This window comes from Mus caroli, unplaced genomic scaffold, assembly GCF_978045245.1.
Source record: "Mus caroli unplaced genomic scaffold, Mus_caroli_1 scaffold_4, whole genome shotgun sequence".
NCBI lineage: Eukaryota > Metazoa > Chordata > Mammalia > Rodentia > Muridae > Mus > Mus caroli.
Window position 1 is genome coordinate 15,380,379 of NW_028227259.1, and position 20,017 is coordinate 15,400,395.

Sequence of the window (20,017 nt, forward strand, 5' to 3'; positions counted from 1 at the left end):
GGTGATACACATGACAGCCTCACTAAAAACCCTGCATAACCAGGTTTAAGGGTGTATTGAATTATCCCACTCTGTCAGTGTTACCTGCAAGGTGCCATGAGACATTAATCAAAGTGAGTATACACCTCCACTCTATTTTTCACTTCGTTCTTTCCAGTCATACTGGAAAAATTATAATGGGTTCCTGAATGTACACACACACACACACACACACACACACACACACACACACAGAGAGAGAGAGAAAGAGACAGAGAGACAGAGTGACAGACAGATGGAAAGAATTTGTGGGAGATATGTTCCTTCTACTATTTTGTTTGCTAAGAACGAACTCATGTTTCTAGGATTGGTACCAAGGATGATTACCAGTTGATGTGTCTCATCAGCTGATCATCTCAACCAAAACATTTCATGAGTTTTAACTGTATGTTTTTGTGATGTTTGTATTTATGTTTGTATGTGTGTGTGTGTGTGTGTGTGTCATTGATTGACATTGTGCACATTCTTTGCAAACATAGAATAATGTGAACAAAAAGACAGTACAAATGGAATCTCTGGAGGAAGCTGGGGGGTGGGTAGCCTGGAGGTTAGAGTGACTTGACAGTCCCTCTGGAGATCTTCTTTTAATTGTAGGTTACACCTCGAACGCAATAGTGCTCATTATTTTTCTTGTGCTGTAGCCCACAGAGAGGGATGAACCTACTCCATTGTGAAGGCTAACAAATACTCTACCACTGAATTACATCCCAGGGCTGAAACCCAAATCATCTTCTGCAACAATTACAGGGTAGGCTGGATGAAGACACTCAACCAACAATATGGCCATCTCATGACTGGTTCATGAGAATGGCTTACAAAATGCTTTCAAGACTGAGAATTTTTAGCTATCTGGGAGAGAAAATAAGGAGACTCTCTCCACACTGTACATTAAGGACCATTTAGTCTGTTAAAGGCTGACATAGATTATTGAGTCATGTCACATGTGAAAGTAAAAAAAAAAAAAAACAGATTAATGTATGCATCTATTAGGTTTTACCAAACACTTCACCATATATGAGTAGACTTAGAAAGACTCAGGCCCCTCCAGGTTCTAAGTTATTCAAGGAGTCCCCACAAATACAATAGTAACATGCTAGTGTAGTCTAAATTTTGTCTCACTAGTCTCACCTGATTTCTAGTGTACTGCTGTGTGAGGCATTGGGCTAGGCACAGACAGGCTGGTCTCCAGTTGAACTGTGGTCTGAAGCCCAGAAGGGTGATAATTCACCTACATGACATGGTAGGCATTCCCTTTTGCTTCAGGTACTCTGGCTCCTGTCTAAGTTACTGCCCCCCACATCACCCACATGGGTAGCATGGCTAGAAGTAAAGTAGGCAATTTCCCAAGCTTCTTACCTTCAGTCTAAACTCCTCCAGAGTTTACCTAGGAACATTAAAAAATGAGTATATGTGTGGCTGCTTGGCTCCACCTTGCTCTCTGACATCTCTCTCTCTCTCTCTCTTACTTCCTACTGTCATCCTATCTCTTTGTCTTTCTCCTCTCCTCCCTCTCCTCCCTCTCCTCTCCTCTCCTCTCCTCTCCTCTCCCCTCCCCTCCCCTCCCCTCCCCTCCCCTCCCCTCCCCTCCCCTCCCCTCCCCTCCCTCTCTCCCTCTTACTCTCTCTCTCTCTAGCCTTTCCCCTCTCCCCCCTCTTTCTCTCTCTCTCTTTCTCTCTCTCTCCCATCTCTCTTTCCCCTGCCTTGATATAATAAACCTCTAAAACCACAGATTGTCTCTGTTCATCAGGGCTGTGCTCAGTCTCGCCAGAATGGGAACCTCTCTTTCCTCATCTCTCTCTCCCATTACCGCAGGGCTTTAGAGAGTAGCCCTGGGGCTCCCAGGTTGGGCTTTCCATTTTCTACTCAAGGAAGAGTGAGTCAGAGGCTTGGATGCCAACCCAGGGCTGAGTGAAAAGAGTCTGGCAGCCCTCCCATGTCCACCTGACCAGAGCATAGGTGGGACTCTGGTTGGGCTTTGGGTCTTTCCTCTCTCTCTTCACCAGGGCCCCCTTTTAGTTTCCACACTGCTGATGATCTTCTCTGTCAGTTCATAAAAATCAGAAGACCTAAAGTAGAGAGTAACCAAAGCCTCTATCCTGATACCCTGCTGAGATTTTAAATGTTCTGTGTGTCAATACTATTTGGTGAATACTTCCTCCACACTATAATGCTCTGACTAATCACCAGTCTCAATTAATTATTTCTATTCCATTAATTGGACAGCAGTCATCTGGAAGAAGCCCTTTCTCAATATACTTCGAGATCTGCTATGGGAAAAGGTCAGCTGCAACTGTGTCTCCTTGGTTCCCCCTTGCAAGGGCATGCTCTCCACCAGAAACATGTGGCCACAGCTGCAGGCTCCATTCATTGTGGCTGCTCTTGAGCTTCCTCCCCACATTGCTCATGTTAAGATATTTTTGTTCTTACTAAGAGGGTTTCATCAGCCCAACACAGCCTACAGGAAGCCATACTCAGTTCTGAATTTTAAGGATATGCCTAATCTACATGGTCATCCTAGATTATCAGTAAAAGATCTACTCTAAAATTGAAAATCAGGGATGCTGGGGTATGATCCTGAGCATACAAATAGCAGTGGTAACACCAGAGCCCTGCATACACGCCAGGCAGCCTAGGAGAATGAGCATGCACAGCTCAAGCACCTGCACCTACACATCTCCTGAGATTTCTCCACTTACTTGGAGGTGATCCAGTCAACCTGATACAGCACAGGCACTAGAAGGACAAAGGGCACCAGCAGAAGGTGTGGGGAATCTACTGCTCTCTCAACACACCCACATGTGGCCTAACACTCGCTAAACAGGGTCTAACATTCCTTCTTCTGGCCTCTGAGTTTACTACACTCAGGAAGGGCTGCTGACATACAGTAGGAAATAAAACCATTCACGTAAATAACTATATCTCTAAACAGCACAAAAACAAAAACAAACAAACAAAAAAAACCAACCAAACAAAAAACCACAGCAAATGTATGTTCAAGAACAACATGATCTACCAAATGATATTTCAAAGCCTGACTTAGAAAGACATTATCTCTATTGTGTGGTTGTCACTGATGCTGTAGTGCAAGCAAAACTGAGGCACATGGCTCTGGCCTTCCTGATTTAATTTCTATTCCCTTGGGAATGTTTTTATTTCCTCAGCAGCATAGGAGCAATGACTGGATATTAATCAATATCAGGTCCACAGTGTCAGTCAAGTATGTGTGTGAAAGAGTGCTGTATTTTAGGTGTAGGAGAATATATAGCAGCATGAATACAGTGTGGAACTGATTGCACCATAAAGTGTGTTTCCAAGGAGTAAGCCACATATATCCACAAGAGACCATCTTCTTGTATACCCCTTGGTGACATTGACTTCACTCTGTAGCCCAGGCTGCCTAACACTTACAGAGATCCATTTCTGGCTTTGGGTTCTAGGTTTACAGGAGGGGAGAGGAAACCTGAATAAGGAAGATGGTCTGAAGAGTCAAGAGTTGTAATTCAATTTTTATTTATAAGAAATACAATGTTTAATAAACAAGCTTTAAAAGTACAATTACTAAAAAGAGATAAAAGAATAATCCAACCATGAAAACTAAACAAAAACATATAACTTCAGCAAAACCAAAATAAAGAATAAAACAATAAAGAGCAAAACACGTTAACTGAAAATTATTGTACATCAGCACCTGTTCACTGCATATAAAGTAGTACATTCCTACAGCCTGTATCTCCTGTTGGACTGCTGTTGGCAGGGCAGTCACCTCACTGGTCTCTCAAGAGGTGTTGCCAGAACAGGAAAGGGAATAACACCCTGAATTGGCTGGCTCACTGGCTTCCTCCTAATCACACAGAGGAAATGTACTGAGTGTAATAAGATTCATCCAAGGTAGAATATGGATGTTCAGGATGGAGTTCAGCAGGGGGCTCCTGAGGTGGAAACTCATTCTGCAGGAAGCTCTCTTCCTGGGCTGTGAACATTTCAGCTCTTGCTGGAGTCTCTGAGTCCTAGGAGAGGAAGGCAGGTCTTAAGACACAGACTTGATGGAGACCTAAATATCAGCTGTCAGACTACTGTCTCCTACCACCTCAACAGGACAGTTAATGCTGATCTATTATCTGAAACCATTGCTGTTATATTCATGCAGGGCAAAATGTCAAACAACACTCACAAACACATGAACTGGCAAGCTGACACTCAGACTTCTATGCTTGCAAACTAAGAATTGGGCAATAGAAGAGACCTCATTGGATTGCAAGAAGAAAGGAGAAGCCCACCAGCCCCCTAATGACCATGAGAAGCATTCATTTGATATTTGCATTCGATTTTAACCCTGGAAGGCTCTTCTCACCTCAAGTCACATGACCCTTGCATCACCTATGTCCCAGGACATAGATGCTGCTCATAGCTCTGCATACCATCCCACTTATCATGAACACATGCAGAAATGTGGCGTGTTATTCATCTGTCACCCTTTCTAGACTTCAGATTAAAGCAGAGCAGCAAGATACACTTGCCAATGATTTAGTTTCTGACAAGAGGCTATCTTCCCAGAATATGTGTGTATAAAAAGAGCAATGAACAACTACATTCCATGAGGTGGGTAGCTGTGGGAGTGTGGATTAGAAAGGTGGTAGGGGAAAGCAAAGATGAATCTAATGGGGCCAATGGTGTCAGACATTATTGGCTTGACTGAGCTGCTTGTCCCTACCTGAACTTGTTGGGTCTCATGGTTGCTGGTCTGTTCCTGTTCGTCTTTACCATTCAGGTTCAAGTCAACCAAATATTTCTCAATGAGAGCCCAATCAATCTGTACATCCTCGCTCTCCTGCTTCAGTGTCATGGACATCTTAATACGATTCTTCTCCATCATGAGCCGGCTATGTAGGTTTCTGGAAACAACCATTGCATAGTAAGATCCTGCAGCCTCCTCCTCTCATTCTTATGTATAGGCCCATTATCCCCACCAGGACCCTGGTTCCCATGAAGACCTTATACAATCCCACTCAATAAATCCATGACAGCTGCACAAACAGTAAACAGCCATTTCAGGGAAGAAGAAACTATTGCTACAGCCCTAACACTAATAAGGGTCCATGTCTCTCCAAAAGAAAGAGGTGTCTCCATCTATCCATGACTGCCCAATGCACTAGGGCAATATCAATTAGTAGGGTGCAAATACCATCAGAGTAGATCAGCAGACCCAATGGGAGGGCATTCTATCCTTGTGTTATGTCACACTCAGCTCTCTAAAACACTGCCTGAGAACCAGGCTCTCATTACTGCATAATAACCATGCACAATCACTCTTCTGTTGAGAGGCTTCTAAGGATGCCTGGACAATGCTGGGAGGGGTAACTGTCTCTTACAGATCTATGAAAACTGAGTCTATTATCCCACGACACACTGATGGCTAAAAGCAGAAGGGGTAGAACCAGAATTGCAGACTCTCCAGTCCAGAAACCAAGGAAGGCAGAAATTGCCTTTCCACTGTTGATTGGCTTGCAAACTGGTACTTACAAATAGAAGTTTATCTCCTTCCTGAGCTCCTGGATGTTCTCTTGGGCCTCAATTATCTGCAACTCTATGTTGTTCACAGAGGACATGATCTGCCTCTTCTTTAATGAGAGTTGTTCATAAAATGGATTTATCTTCTCCAAGGGCCTGGTCATAGGAAGTCAGAACTCCATGAACATGGGCATTTAGGAACACATTTCTCAGGCTGAGTGCTGGACTACCCCAGGCATGGAAAGCACATTCTGGATTCTATATACTGGGATGATCTTCAGCTTTGAAAATTTGTTATCCTGGTGCAGGACAGCAGAAGCTAAGCATGAACATGAAGGGTTCCCTGGCTCCCTGTGTTCAATCAGTAGGGTTAAATATTTCAGTCAAACCAGCTCTGTTCTCAAGAGCCTAGGACACAGATCTTTGCCCACCAGAGACCTGTGATTACATTTTTCCTGTTTTCCCAACTGGGGTGGTAAATCCTGAATAACTTATATTAGAGAAACAGACATGACACATAATCCTGGAGACATCAGGATCATGCTATCTGCACAGCTTTATAATATGCCCAAGGGATACAAGGGTATGGACAATTGTGAACACATAGGCAAAGAGCAGTGTTGAATAAAGTGGGGGGCTCTGAGACTTCAGCACTAACATCAGCTTGACATTGTTATGATGATAAATCCTCAATCCAAAACACAGACCCTATAAGTTCCCAAGTTTGGAGGAAAAATTAAACGTACAAAACTCATGCACATGTAGGACATGTGAACACACAGACTCACAGACTTGAAAACACACACACACAAAGAGGAGAAAAGGAAACAGTCAGAGAATGAGAAACAGAGACAGAAACCGAGAGCACAATGAGATGCCAAAGAAATGTATACAACATTACTATCTCATAGCATAAGGCAACAAAGAGGAACAGGAATGAGCCCCAGGCCTCCTATACATGCACTGAGAAGTAGAATGTGGGACCAGGCCCCTCTAGATAATACGAGGAGCTTCCAAGCACTCAGTTACCTGTCAGGCAAGTATAAACACTCACCATAAACTCATATTACCTAGGACCTCACAAAGCCATATCCTGTCAAGTGCTTTCCAAGTGCATGCTGGGAACTCACTCTCCACTGCCTCTATCCCTGAATTCTTCACTCAGAATACAAGTATTTCTTTTCTACTGGAGGATGCAGAAGAAGGGTCCATTTCTCATCTCCCTCCTGACCAAGCTTCAGGTTCTGCCTCTCCACCATGAAGTATTCATGGATATGAGGCTGGGCATAGGGACGATCTGGTGTTACAGCTTAATACGTCTCACCTCCTTCAAAGGATAAGATGAGGCTGACATTGAAGACCCCATACTGACACCACAGGGTTTGAAGCAATGAGTACCTCTTTTTCATGGATCTCTCTGTGAAAGTGATCAGGCGATCTCTCTGCTCATTTCTCTTCTGGGTAATGAGGTGCAGCTCTGTGTTCAGCTTCTCCATTTCCATTTTGAACTGTTTCTCGCTTAAGTCAGGCATAGTGAGTGATATCCTTCTGGGAGCCCCTGTAGGTAGAAGAACACAAGAATACTTTCAAGTGAGAATGCAGAGTGTTGGAAGATCATCAAGAAAGAAAACCTGCCTGGAAACTACTGTCACTTGAAGGAGTTTGGTCTGGGCTTGAGATGCCACCACTTTGGGTCTCAGTTCTACCAGTACTCTAGAGAGACAAGGAGATGTAAACAGCCAGGTGTTTCCTCTGTCTCCCCAAACATGCTTATTATTACCAGAGAGATGGCTTACTCAGGATGATTATCAACTGAAGAGAGTGCAATTTGGCTTCAGAGCCATCATTCCCATGGTTTCACAAGTCAGATGGTAAAATCACTATTCTCAAGTACTTTAGTGCTTGGAGATACTTAGATCTCCTACCCAGTTATGCTAGGCCTAGTATGTGGGCTTCAAAAGTCATGCAGTGTGAGAACATGGTCAAAATACTATCAATTCCCCCTACTGAAACACCAAACACCCAAGAAGTAGCAAGAGGATTCCATCTCTGTCTGGGTGTATCTACTCTGACAGGTCTGTGGTTACAGTATAGAAATACCTGCCACTAAACTGGTGATAAGGAAAGATAAAGTGGGAACTGCCATGGACAGGAGGTCAGAGTCTTTCTGATAACATGAGGTCATGGCCTGGAGTACAATTCTCTCCATCATTCTACTCCCAAATAGCCACTGAAGCTAAAGAACCCTAGGAGTGAAATACAGTCATGCCCTTCCCTAAAGTCATAGGTTAGACATTCTGTGACTTCTGATGGTCTCCTTGTGTCCCCAGGTAATACCCACAATACTCAGAGAATGTAAATACTTGGAGTTTTTAGCATAAGAGTTTTGGCCTTGCCAACTCATGCTTAAAGGATGGAGAAAGAAATGTTCTGAAATCTTGATGTTCAAGAACTTTGATAATTATTGAATTTCTTTTGCTACCCAGAGACTCCAGTTTCTGATCCACATTACTAGAAAGGCCATCTCAGGCCACCCCTTCCAGAGAGCTCAATATCCACATCCCAGGACTTACTCCACATTCTCCAAGTCCACCTTGTTCTTCCTTCATTACTCTCTGATGGAAGGCCAGCATCTGTCCTCCTCTCTCTGGCCTCTCTCCCATTCACACTGGCTCTTCCAAAAAGATTGCGGAGCCGAGAAAACATGTCGACCAACCTAGTGGCTCGACACTGAGTGAGAATCCTAAGTGAGCTTGTTGCTACAACACTGGTGACATCACAGGACATGCCAAGAACTTCAGGGATTGCTGATGTCATAGGCTACAACCTTTGACTCCCTGCTAATGTTCTGCCTGTACTGACAGGAAGCTGAGGTGTAACCTGCCAGTATAGCTACAGACATTTTGTTCTCTGTCCAGCCCTTATTTCAGATTGTTGCTTTAATATGCTTGCCAATCACTGACATAGAAAAATAACTTGACTCAGAGCAAGGTCATGGTGATCACAATCTGCTGTGTTCTGCATGACATTTGTTAATCTTACATGTTCCACAAACTGATACCCTTTCCTGGGGACTCTCCTGGAACACAGCCATTGAGCACATCCTCCTTCCAAAGCCAGGGATTGTCCAGTCTTGATTGGCATTGCCTAAGTAATTCCTATGTGTCAATCTGTGTGTTTCCTTTCCAAACCCCTCTCAGAAATGTCTCATCCTACCTTAAAATTTCCTCAATCAGCAAATGAGCCATTAAAAACTACTGAGAAATCACATCAGTTTGAATATGTTGAGGTCTTGGGTGCTGAGCCATGGCTCCAGACAACTATCTTTGTTAACTTTTAAAGAAAAACAAAACAAAATAAAAACAAAACAAAACCACAGGGAGTGCATATGAAGTGGTCAGTTCTGATCAGGCCATTTTAGATATAACATTGCATAGTGACTCTGAATTGAATTGGTTCTATATATAGCTTTGTGGAACATTGTTTACCTGAGTTCAGTGTTTCTGTGGTTTGTTGGGTGAACCCTGGACAGGAAAGCTTCCTTTCAGCAGCACATAGGACAATGAGCCGAGGTCAGGAATGGTGACATCTTGCTGTAAATTATCTTACCAGAAGAATGAGGGATTTATCCCTTGTGATAAGGATCAGTTGTCTCCTTGGTGCTTTTTAGGTCCCTGTTGGCCATGTGCAACAGGTTCAAAAGCCCAGTTCTGATGTATTTGGGATCCTCGTATGTCCATGATGATGTACTCAGACATGCTTAGAAACAACCAGAGCACTGTCAGAGAGCATGATAATATAAGAGAGGGAACATTACTGACTTCTGTTGCAGGATATTTGATCTCATTGTAACCCCCAAGATTGTGCTATTTTCTGAAAAAAAAAAAACCCAAAAACAAAAAACAAAAACAAAAACAAACAAACAAAACCCTCTTTATGGTGTAGCTCATAACTAGCACAGACTTTTAACCCAAGAGCTTTCTCAATGCTGTACTTTCTTGTCTGTCTCAGGTGTAGCACACACCTTTATTGCAAGACAAAATAAAATCAACTCCAGGTCAAGAGGCAGAAGAATTAACCAGTTGAAAGGGAATGAAAATAACTAAACCAAAGGAAGGTCTTTAAGTTCAAGGAAATTTAAGACAGTGGTGATCGGGATAAAGAATGTGTTCTTTCTAAGAGGTCAGCAGAGTAGGAAGGTCAGCTGGGTGCTTTTCCTGACTCTCTGAGCTGGCTCCTGAGTCTGCATTTGTAAAATTAAATGCCTGGCATATATGTGTGTGTGTGTGTGTGTGTGTGTGTGTGTGGTTGTGTGTGTGTGTGTTTGTGTCTATTTTAAATTTATTTATTAATTATTCCATTTGATTACATCTCACATGATATACCTCTTCCTGGTTACCCCTCCACCAAACCTTGAAACCATATCTGCCCTCTCCTCCTCCCCTTTGCCTGGCTGAGGGTGCTCCTCAACCCACTCACCCTTTCTTTCCCTACTGCTTTAACAACCCTCTACACTAGGGCATCAAAACTCTCCAGGACCAAGGACCTCCCCTCCCATTGCTTTCAACAAGGCCATCCTCTGTGACAATGTATCTGAAGCTATAGATCCCTCCTTACACACTCCTGGGTTTGTGGTCTAGTCTCTGGTAGCACTGGGTGGATGGTCCTTCCAGCAGATGTTGTTCTTCCAATAGATTTGGAATCTCTCTCTGCACTTCCAGCTTTTCCCCAAGATCCCCTAAGGAGTTCCGTGAGCTCAGTCTAATGGTTGGTTCCAACTGTCAGTTGCTGGCTAGACCTCCAAAAGAACTGTCACTAGAGATTCCTGTCCCCAAGTGCCTCTTGACCACAGGAACAGTGTCTAGTTTTGTTACTGCAGACAGGATGGATTCCCAGGTAGGGCAGTCCCTGGGTGTCCCTGCCTTCAGTCTCTTCTCCATTTCTTGTCCCTGTTCATCCTTTGCTCAGGAACATTTCTTGGTTAAAAACTTTGAGAGGGGTAAGTGTAACCAACCCTTGACAGAGGGCAATGGCTGGAGTAGGTGTGGGATGGGGTGGGCAGAAGAACACCTATCCACTGGAGGTGGTCCCTACAGGTTTTATCCTCCCCTTCTCTGAGCATTTCATCTAAAGTCATCTCCTTTGGGTCTTGGAAGGCTCATGATTCCCTGATGTCTGAGACCCTCAAGAGGCTATCCTCTGTTCCTCAGCCCCAACCCCTACATATTTTTGTCTGACTTTTTGACCATCAGTACCTCTCTCCCAACACTTACAAATACCTAATGCTGCCCCCCCTTATTTCCTCCCCCTACACTTTCACTTGCAGTTTCTCACTATACCTCCACCTACCATGATCATCTGTTCTCCCCTTAATGCAGGACTGAAGCATACATATACTGGTCTTCCTTCTAAGAACCATATGCTCTGTGGGTTGTATCATGGGCAGTGTGAGCTTTTTGGTTAACATCCACTTATCAGTGGGTACATACATGGCTGTTCTTTGGGTCTGGGTTACCTTACTCAGGATGACAGTTTCTAGTTTCCTTCCAATTGCCTGGAAATTGTATGAAGTCATTGTTCTTCATCGCTGAGTAGTACTCTATTCTGTTTATATACCACATTTTCTGTATCCATTCTTGGTTGAGAGACATCTGGGTTGATTCCAGCTTCTGGCTATCATAAATAAGTCTGGTATAAACATAGGGGAACATGTGTCCTTGTTATGTGTTGGAATATTTTTGAAATATGCACAGTAGAGGTATAGCTGGGTTTTGGTAAAACTATTTGCAATTTTCTCAGGAACCCCCAGATTGTCCCACCAGCAATGGAGGAGTGTTTCTCTTTCTCTACAGCCTGTCTAACATCTGCTGTCACCTTCAGTTTTGATTTTAGCCATTCTCTTTGGTATGAGGTGTAATATCAAGATTGTTTTGCTTTGTTTTTCCCTAATGACTAAGGATGTTTAACATTTCTATAAGTATTTTTCAGGCATTTGATATTTGTCCATTGGAGTCTCTGTTTGGCTCTGTACACCAATTTATAATAAGGTTATTTAGTTCCCTGGAGTATATTTTTGGTTGAGAGACTTTTTTTTTTAACTTAGAAATTTTTATTTATTCTTATTCTGTGTCTGTAGGTTTTTTTTTTCTGTGTACCACATGTATGCAAAGACAGAATAAGGCATCAGATCCTCCAGCACTGTAGTTGTTAACATTTGTTAGCTGCTACATGAGTGCTGGGAGGTTGGGAGACTTCTAATGACAGCTTCTATATCCTTGGTGGTTATGGGGTTGTTGACCATGATCATCCTTTTCTCCCCTTAATGCAGGATGGAGCATCCATACCGTGATCTTCCTTCTAAGCACCATAGGATCTGTGGGTTGTATCATGGACATTGTGAATTTTTAGGTTAATATCCACTCATCAGTAAGTACAAACATGTCTGTTATTTTGTGGCTGGGTTACCATACTCAGGATAATATTTTTTTAGTTTCCTTCCAATTGCCTGCAAATTGTATGAAGTCATTGTTTTTAATAACTGAGTAGTACTCCATTTTGAAAATATACCACAATTTCTGTATCCATTCTTCTGTTGAGGGACATTTGGGTTGTTGTCAGCTTCTGTCAATTATAAATAAGTCTGCTATAAACATGTGTCCTTGTTATGTGTGAGAATGCTTTTTGGATATATGCCCAGTAGAGGTATAGCTGGGTCTTAAGGTAAAACCATTTCCAATTTTCTCAGGAACCACCAGATTGATTTCCAAAGTGGTTTAACCACCTTGCTGTCCCACCAGCAATGGAGGAGTGTTTCTCTTTCTCCATGGCCTGGCCAAGATCTGCTGTCACCTTCATATTTGATCTTAGGCAATCTGATTGGTGTGAGGTTGAATTCCAAGATTGTTTTGATTAGTATTTCCCTAATGATTAAGGATGTAGAACATTTCTTTAAGTGTTTCTCAGTCGTTCAAGTGTCTGCCACTGAAGAGTCTCTGTTTGGCTCTTTACTACACTTTTTGGTTTGTTTGTTTGGCTTTCTTTTTCTTTTTTTTTTTTTTGGTTTGTTTGTTTCTTTTTATTTATTTTTTTTTTTTTTTGAGACAGGCTTCTCTTTGTAGCCCTGGCTGTCCTGGAACTCACTTGTAGACCAGGTTGGCCTCAAACTCAGAAATCCACCTGCCTCTGCCCCCCAAGTACTGGGATTAAAGGCATGAACCACCAAGCCAGGTTTACTCCACTTTTTACTTGTTTTATTAGTTCTCTGGAGTCTAACTTCTTGAGTTCTTTTTTATTTTAGATATACAGCTTCTATAAGATATTGATTTGGTAAAGATTTTTGGCAATCTGTGGGTTCCCATTTTGTCTATTGACAGTGTCCTTTGCCTTCCAGAAGCTTTTTAATTTTATGAGGTCCCATTTGTTGATAGTTGATCTTAAAACATAAGCCATTGCTTTTCCATTGAGGAAGTTTACACTGTGCTCAAGGATTTGAGGGTCTTCCACACTTTGTCTTCTGTTCGATTCAGCATATGTGGTTTTATGGGGACATACTTGATCCACTTGGACTTGACCTTTGTACAAGGAGATAAGAATGGATCAATTTGCATTCTTCTACATGCCAACTGCACATTGAACCAGCACCATATGAACATGACTTCTATTTTCCAGTGGGTGAATTAGCTCCTTTGTCAAAGATCAAGTGATGATAGTAGTATGGCCTTATCTCTAGGTCATCGTTTTTTTTTTGTTTGTTTTTTTTTTTTTTGTTTTTTTTTTTTTTTTCGAATTCTCTACCTGCCTGTCTCTGTACCAACATCATACAGTTTTTTATTACTATTGCTCTGTAATACTGCTTAAGGTCAGGTATGGTGTGAATCCCACAGAAGTTTATATATTGTTAAGAACATTTTTTGCTATCTTGGGTTATTTGCTATTCCAAATGAATTTGCAAATTGCTGTTCCTAACTCTATGAAGAAATGATTTGGAATTTTAATGGGGATTGCATTGAATCTGTAGATGTCTTTCAGTGAGATAACCATTTTTACTATGTTAATCATGCTAACGCCTTAGCTTGGTAGATTTTTTTCAGTATTCTGAGTTCTGCTTTGATTTCTTGCTTCAGGGATTTAGAGTTCTTGTCATACAGATCTTTCACTTGTTTGGTTAAAATCAGAGCAAGATTTTTTATATTATTTGTGACAATTGTGATGGGTTTTGTTTCCCTACTATCATTCTCAGCCTATTTACACTTTGAGTCGAGAAATGCTACTGATTTCTTAGAGTTAATTTTGTGTACAGAAACTTTGGTGTTTATCAGTTGTAGGATCTCTCTTGTTGAATTTTTGGGGTCACTTATTTAAACTATCTATCATCTGCAAATTGTAATATTTTTAATTATTAAAATTATTACCCCTTTGATCTCCTTTTGTTGTCTCAGTTCTCTAACTAGAACTTGGAGCACTATATATTGAATAAGTAGGGTTTTGTCTTGTTGCTGATTTTAATGGGATTGCTTTGAGTTATTCTCCATGTAGTTTGATGTTGGCTATCAGTTTGCTGTATGTTGCTTTTCTTATATATAGGGCTGAAGCGTGAATTCCTGATCTCTCTATGACTTTTAACACAAATGGTTGTTGTATTTTGTCAAGTGCTTTTTCAGAATGTAATGAGATAATCATATGCTTTTTTTCTTTGAGTTTGTTTATATGTTTGTTTATGTAGTAGATTACATTGATGGATTTCCATATATTGAACAATTCCAACATTCCTGGATGAGGCCTACTTAATCACCAAGATTGATAGTTTTGATGTGTTCGTGGATTTGTCTTCCAAGAATTTTATTGAGTATATTTGCATCGATATTCATAAGGGAAATTGGTCTGAAATTCTCTTTCTCTATTGGGTCTTTTTATGGTTTAGGTATCAGTATAACTGTAGCTTCAGAGAAAGAATTGAGCGGTTTTTCCTTCCGTTTCTGAGTTATGAAAGAGCTTGAGATGTATTAGTGTTAGATCTTCTTTGAATGTCTGAAACCATCTGGTCCTAGACATTTTTGGTTGGGAGACTTCTAATGAATTCTTCTATTTCCTTGGCTGTTATGGGGTTGTTTAGATGGTTTATCTCATCCTAGTTTAGCTTTAGTACCTAATATCTGTCTAGAAAATTCATACATTACATCCAGATTTTCCCGGTTTGTTGAATATATTCTTTGGTATGGGATATGAGTATTTCTTTTTGATTTTCCTCAGTTTATGTTGTTATTTATTCTTGTTCATTCCTGATTTTGTTTATTTGGATATTGTATCTGTGCCCTCTGGTTAGTCTGGCTAAGGTTTTATTGATCTTGTTGATTTTCTCAATGAACCAACTCCTAACTTTGTTGATTCTGTGTAGAGTTCTCTTTGTTTATATTTGTTTGATTTCCCTGAGTTTGATAATTTCCTGCCATTTACTCCTCTTGGGTGTATTTTCTCCTTTTTGTTCTAGAACTTTGAGATGAGCTATTGAGCTGCTAGTATATTATTTTTCCAATTCCTTTATGTAGGCACTCAGGACTATGAGTTTTGCTCTTAACACTGCTTTCATTGTGCCCCATAAGTTTGGATATTTGGTACCTTCATTTTTATTAAATTCTAAAATGTCTTCAATTTCTTTATTACTTCCCTGACTGAGTTATCACTGAGTAGGTAGGTGTTCAGCTTCCATGCATATGTTTTTTTTGTTTTTTGTCTGTTTTTGAAGACTACCCTGTGTCCATGGTGGTCCAATAGAATACAATGTATAAATTCAATGTCCTTCTATCTGTGTAGGTTTGCTTTGTGTCTAACTACATTTAGGGTGAAATTTTCTATAGATATCTGGTAAATCCATTTGGTTATTCATTTCTTTTCGTTTCAACATGTCTCTGTTTATTTTCTCTATCCCTGATCTCTGCATTGGTGAGTGTGTGTTGAAATCTCCTCCTATTATTCTGTGAGGTTGAATGTGTGCTTTGAGCTTCAGGATGGATTTTTTTTTTTTTTTTTTTTTTTTTTTTTTTTTTTTTTTACAGATGTGGGTACCTTTGCGTTTGCTGTATAGATGTTCAAAATTGAGAGTTCATCTTAGTAGACTTTCCATTTGATGAGTGTATAGTTTCCTTCCCTATCTTCTTGATAAATTTTTGTTGAAAATCTATTTTATTGGCTATTTGAATGGCTATTCCAGCTTGTTCCTTGGGACCATTTGCTTGGAATAAATGTTTCCCAGCTTTCTACTTTGAGGTAGTCACTGTCTTTGACACTGAGGTGCGTTTCCTGTATGATGTAAAATGCTGGGTTCCTGTTTGCATACCTGTCTGTTTGCCTATTTCTTTATTTTGGGGAATTGAGTCCATTGACTTTAGGTATATTAGGTACCAATGATTGCTGCTTCCTGTTATTTTTGTTGTTACAGGTGAAATTATGATTGTGTTATTTTTGTTGTTTGGGTTTCTTGGAAAAGATTAATTTCTTGGTTTTTCTTGGGTGTACTATTCCTTCTTATGCTGGACTTTTCCTTCTATTGTCCTCTGGAGTAGTGGATTAGTGAAAAGATACTGTTTAAATGTTTTTCTTTTTTTTGGATTTTTTGGTTTTTTGGTTAGTTTCTTTGGTTTTTTTTTTTTTGTGGTTTCTTAGTTTGTTTATTTTGGAATACCTCAAATATTCCAACGATGTTAACTGAGAGTTTTGTTGGGCATAGTATTCTTGGCTTTCATTTTTATTCTCTTAAGGTCTGTATGAGATCTTCTCAGGATCTTCTGGCTTTTGGAGTCTCTGCTGAGAAGTTTTATGAAATTCTCTTAGGTCTGTCTTTATATGTCTCTTGACTTTTTCACTTACTGCTTTCAATATTCTTTCTTTTTCCTGTGTTTTGGTGTTTTAATTATTATGTGTTGGGAGAATTTCATTTTTCACCCATCTGTTTGGTGTTATGTAGGCTTCTTGTGTATTTATGGACTTCTCTTTCTTTAGTTTAAGGAAGCTTTCTTCTATAACTTTATTGAAGACGTTTGCTGGCTCTTTGAGTTCCAAATCTTCAGTTACTTCAATTCCTATTATTCTTAGGTTCTACTTGTTTACCTGTGTTCTCCTATATTTCTTAAGGGAGTTATTTATGTCCTTCTTAAATACTCTATCATCTTCATGGAATCACAATTTAGATCAGAATCTTGCTTCATAGGTGTATTGGGGTATCCATGGATTGCTCTGGTAGATGAACTGGGCTCTGATATTGCCAAGTCCAATTTGTTTTCTGTTGCTTATATTCTTTTGCTTAACTAAGAAGGTCTGTTATGTTTCTGTGGGTGGACTTAAAATTTGATTGTTTTTTTTTTTAAATTATTTCAAGGAATATACCATTGTGATCTACAAGCCCATGAAAAGAAAAGGAAACCTTACATAAAACTCATGTTATGATATGGTTGTGAAGTCCCTACAATGGAGTGCTTCAGAATAATTTTGAAGAAATGTGCTCACTGCATATAGTGAAATAGACAAAATTTACTTAAGTGAAGTAATTTTCAAACCTATGAAGATTAATTTTTATGAAAGTATGTTAAAGACTTTCACTCTGAAAAACAAAATGAACCCAAAGAAAATATAAAAATGCAGAGTGTGAAGGATAAATAAATACAAGTTAATAATTTTAAGTGCAGTTAGGCAAGGACATGACAATTTTATCAATAATTATGAAAAGGCTGACTCTGTGGCATTTACTTTTTCAATATCTCAGTCATTCCTGTATTTATTCATGCCACTGAAGACTTCATACATTATAACAATTATTCTAGGTTCCAAAGTCCCTTTTTTGTGACAAAACAGTCTATTCATGCTATATTATTACCCATGTATGTTATACTTCTGAATAAGATGAAGTAGTATCTTACTCAATAACACAGTTCATATTAATCTCATTCTTTCAAGATCTGCAACTCTCTTATTGATAGAAAACTTTGTTTGTTATTAGGTGGATATTTTAATGCACTCTAGTTCCCTCGTATAGTATTCATAGGACAATAAAATATCATTTTATGCTAAGCCAATTATTTTTTCTGCTCTACTTCAAATATTGCATTCCTGTTGCAAATTTTCAATCTTGTTGACAGTTAAATATTTCCCTAATTTGTAAGGAACAGTCCTTGCTCTATCACTGACTTCATTCACATAGTTTCTTGCCAGGCGCATATCCATGTATTTGACACGTTGCCATTGTATAGAGTGTCAAAAATATTCTTATTGCAAGAACCTTAGATAATCCCTCACTTTGCTAAGTACAGTTTTTTAGGTAATTACCAAACATAGTTCTTTGTTTCCTGAAGTAAACTGTTTGGAGTATCTGTGGAAGAAACTACTTTCCTGTCTGCTTTCTGGGGGGAAAATTTATCTTCAAAAAAGCAAACTAGTCAAAATCCCAGCATGGAGGGATCATGAATTTCAACCATTGACTGAGAAGCCATTGACAACTGATATTTTCTAGATCTCAGTGATTAACTTTAATAAGGGTGTAACCCCTAAGAGACTATCCATACTCAAAGCAGCTGGCCTTGAAGCTGTGCACATACAGGCAGTGTGTTTCCCATGATTTTTCATTTGTATTGATGGAGCACAAGAAGGGGAGAGGAAAAAAATGAAAGTAAAATAGGCAAGGAACAGGAGTAAAGGAAAAATTAGTTGATTGAATCACAATTTTATATATATATATATATATGGAATCACAATTATATATATATGTGTATATATGTATATATATATATATGGAATTTTCATGTAATTAGAATATAGCATTGGTCTAAATGACTCAATAGCTACCCATTAAAAAAATTTTGCTGTACATTAACAAACTAAAATCAAATGTTGTCATATCAACTGTAATGCTACACCAAAGAATATTACATTGAGTATAATTAATATTAATATGTGCAGAATTATGAATGTGTTGTGTACTGATGTCTATTTTCTCATTTGTACCTAGGGAGATTGGTGCTATTTGGATATGTGGCCTTGTTGGAATAGGTGTATCACTGTGGGTGCAGGCTGTAATATCCTAGCTCTAGCTTCCTGGAGGCTCTGATTCTGCTAGCAGCCTTCAGATTAAGATGCACAATTCCTGGCTCTTCCTATACCATGCCTGCCTGGATGGTGACATGCTGAAGCCTGGATGATACTTGACTGAACCTCTGAAGCTGTAAGTAGCCGCAATTACACATTGTCATTTATAAGATTTGCCTTGGTCATGGTGTTTGTTCACAGCAGTAAAAGCCTTACTGAGACACTGGATGTGGTTGTTTCAATGTGCCAGTCTCAGAGAGTATCACTATTAAGAGGTGAGGCCATGCTGACATAGATTTGGTGTTGCTGGAAGAAATGTGTCACTGTGGGAGTAGCAATTAAGACCCTTCTCCTGGCTACTAATGACAAAAACTTCTCCCGTTTCAATTCAGAAAGTGATATAAATTCTTACCTCTTCAAATGCTATGACTATCTATACCTATGAAGCAATAATCCAGCCCCAATTAAAACTTGTTGTTTTTTCTTAAAGGTGTTTTGTTCATGCTGTCTCTGTAGAACAATAGAAACCCTAACTAAGTTAGACTTTGCCAACAGGAGTGAGATATTGACCTAATAGACCTGACCTTGTGTTTCTTTGGAGAAATGTGGATTTGGGGACCTTTGATTTGGAGTGTGGTGCATTGCAATAAGGGGTGCTTTTGTCCCATCCTACAAGAAATATGGAAGTAATTGGTACTGAGGTTGACTTAAAGTGATGGAAAAGGTTTTATAGGAGGAAGATATCAGTATGTAGCCTAGAAACTGTTTGAGTGGTATTTGGTGAAGTATCTGGCTTCTTTTGCCATTATCTGAAGAGACTGAGGAGGTATAGTCTAGCATGAAGAGAGTCAGAAAAATTGCATGACAACTGAAGTCTAACAAGAGCCCAGCATAGACTTTGTCCTCTGGTTCACTCCTATGAAAGTGTTTTGATGAATTTTACCAAGCTGCTAAAGAAAAATACAAAATATGAAGTGAAATGGAGCTGGATCCTGTGTGGAAGGAGATAAGCAGCTTGAGGGAGTGATGATCTCAGGGCAAGATTCCAACTAGCTAAGCTCATTGTCATTGCACATAAACTAGCAATAGTTTTGTGATATTCAGCAGTATTACCTGGTTATAGTTTTTATATGTACTTTTATTTGTACTTTTAATGTGGAATGAACTACTATCCAGAAATGGAGGGTCCTCTTGTGATCCAGAACTTGAGGCTGAATGCACAGGCTTTTGATTTATATCTTGAAGAACCATGGCCATGAGATGCTCCAGTAGATCTCCAAATTCAAGACCAGTCTAGAAGAGAGATAGTTGTAGGTAGACAAAAGCTTAGAGCCAGGCATGGTAGACCACTGCATTCATCCCAGCGTTCAGAAGACAGAGCCCTGAAGATCTCTGCGTT

General features: G+C 39.8%; 1 protein-coding gene across 2 annotated transcripts; it reads right to left on the minus strand.

Annotated features, from left to right (window-relative positions):
• Positions 1-3,732: 3,732 nt before the first annotated feature.
• LOC147004931 (disks large homolog 5-like) lies at positions 3,733-10,123 on the minus strand. Of its 2 annotated transcripts, XM_085836105.1 has the most exons (6): positions 10,099-10,123; positions 8,121-8,237; positions 6,946-7,105; positions 5,560-5,709; positions 4,751-4,931; positions 3,733-4,046 (listed from the first exon to the last, which is right to left on the minus strand). In XM_085836105.1, exons 1-6 carry the CDS (start codon positions 10,121-10,123, stop codon positions 3,885-3,887), a joined length of 795 nt encoding a protein of 264 aa, XP_085692231.1. In that variant the 3' UTR covers positions 3,733-3,884. The 2 variants fall into 2 exon arrangements, with proteins under 2 accessions (XP_085692231.1, XP_085692230.1); XM_085836104.1 differs by lacking the exon at positions 10,099-10,123 and having other exon boundaries at positions 8,121-8,253.
• Positions 10,124-20,017: the final 9,894 nt, after the last annotated feature.

Bases quoted from the DNA above. Each gene is read 5' to 3' on its own strand.
- LOC147004931 (XM_085836105.1), bottom strand. From the start codon at position 10,123: ATGGCCTTGTTGAAAGCAATGGGAG. The intron at 8,238-10,098 runs GGGAGGTCCTTG...TTTCTCGGCTCC, and splicing joins CTTGTTGAAAGCAATGGGAG to GCAATCTTTTTGGAAGAGCC. The intron at 7,106-8,120 runs GTAAGTCCTGGG...TTCTACCTACAG, and splicing joins GTGGACTTGGAGAATGTGGA to GGGCTCCCAGAAGGATATCA.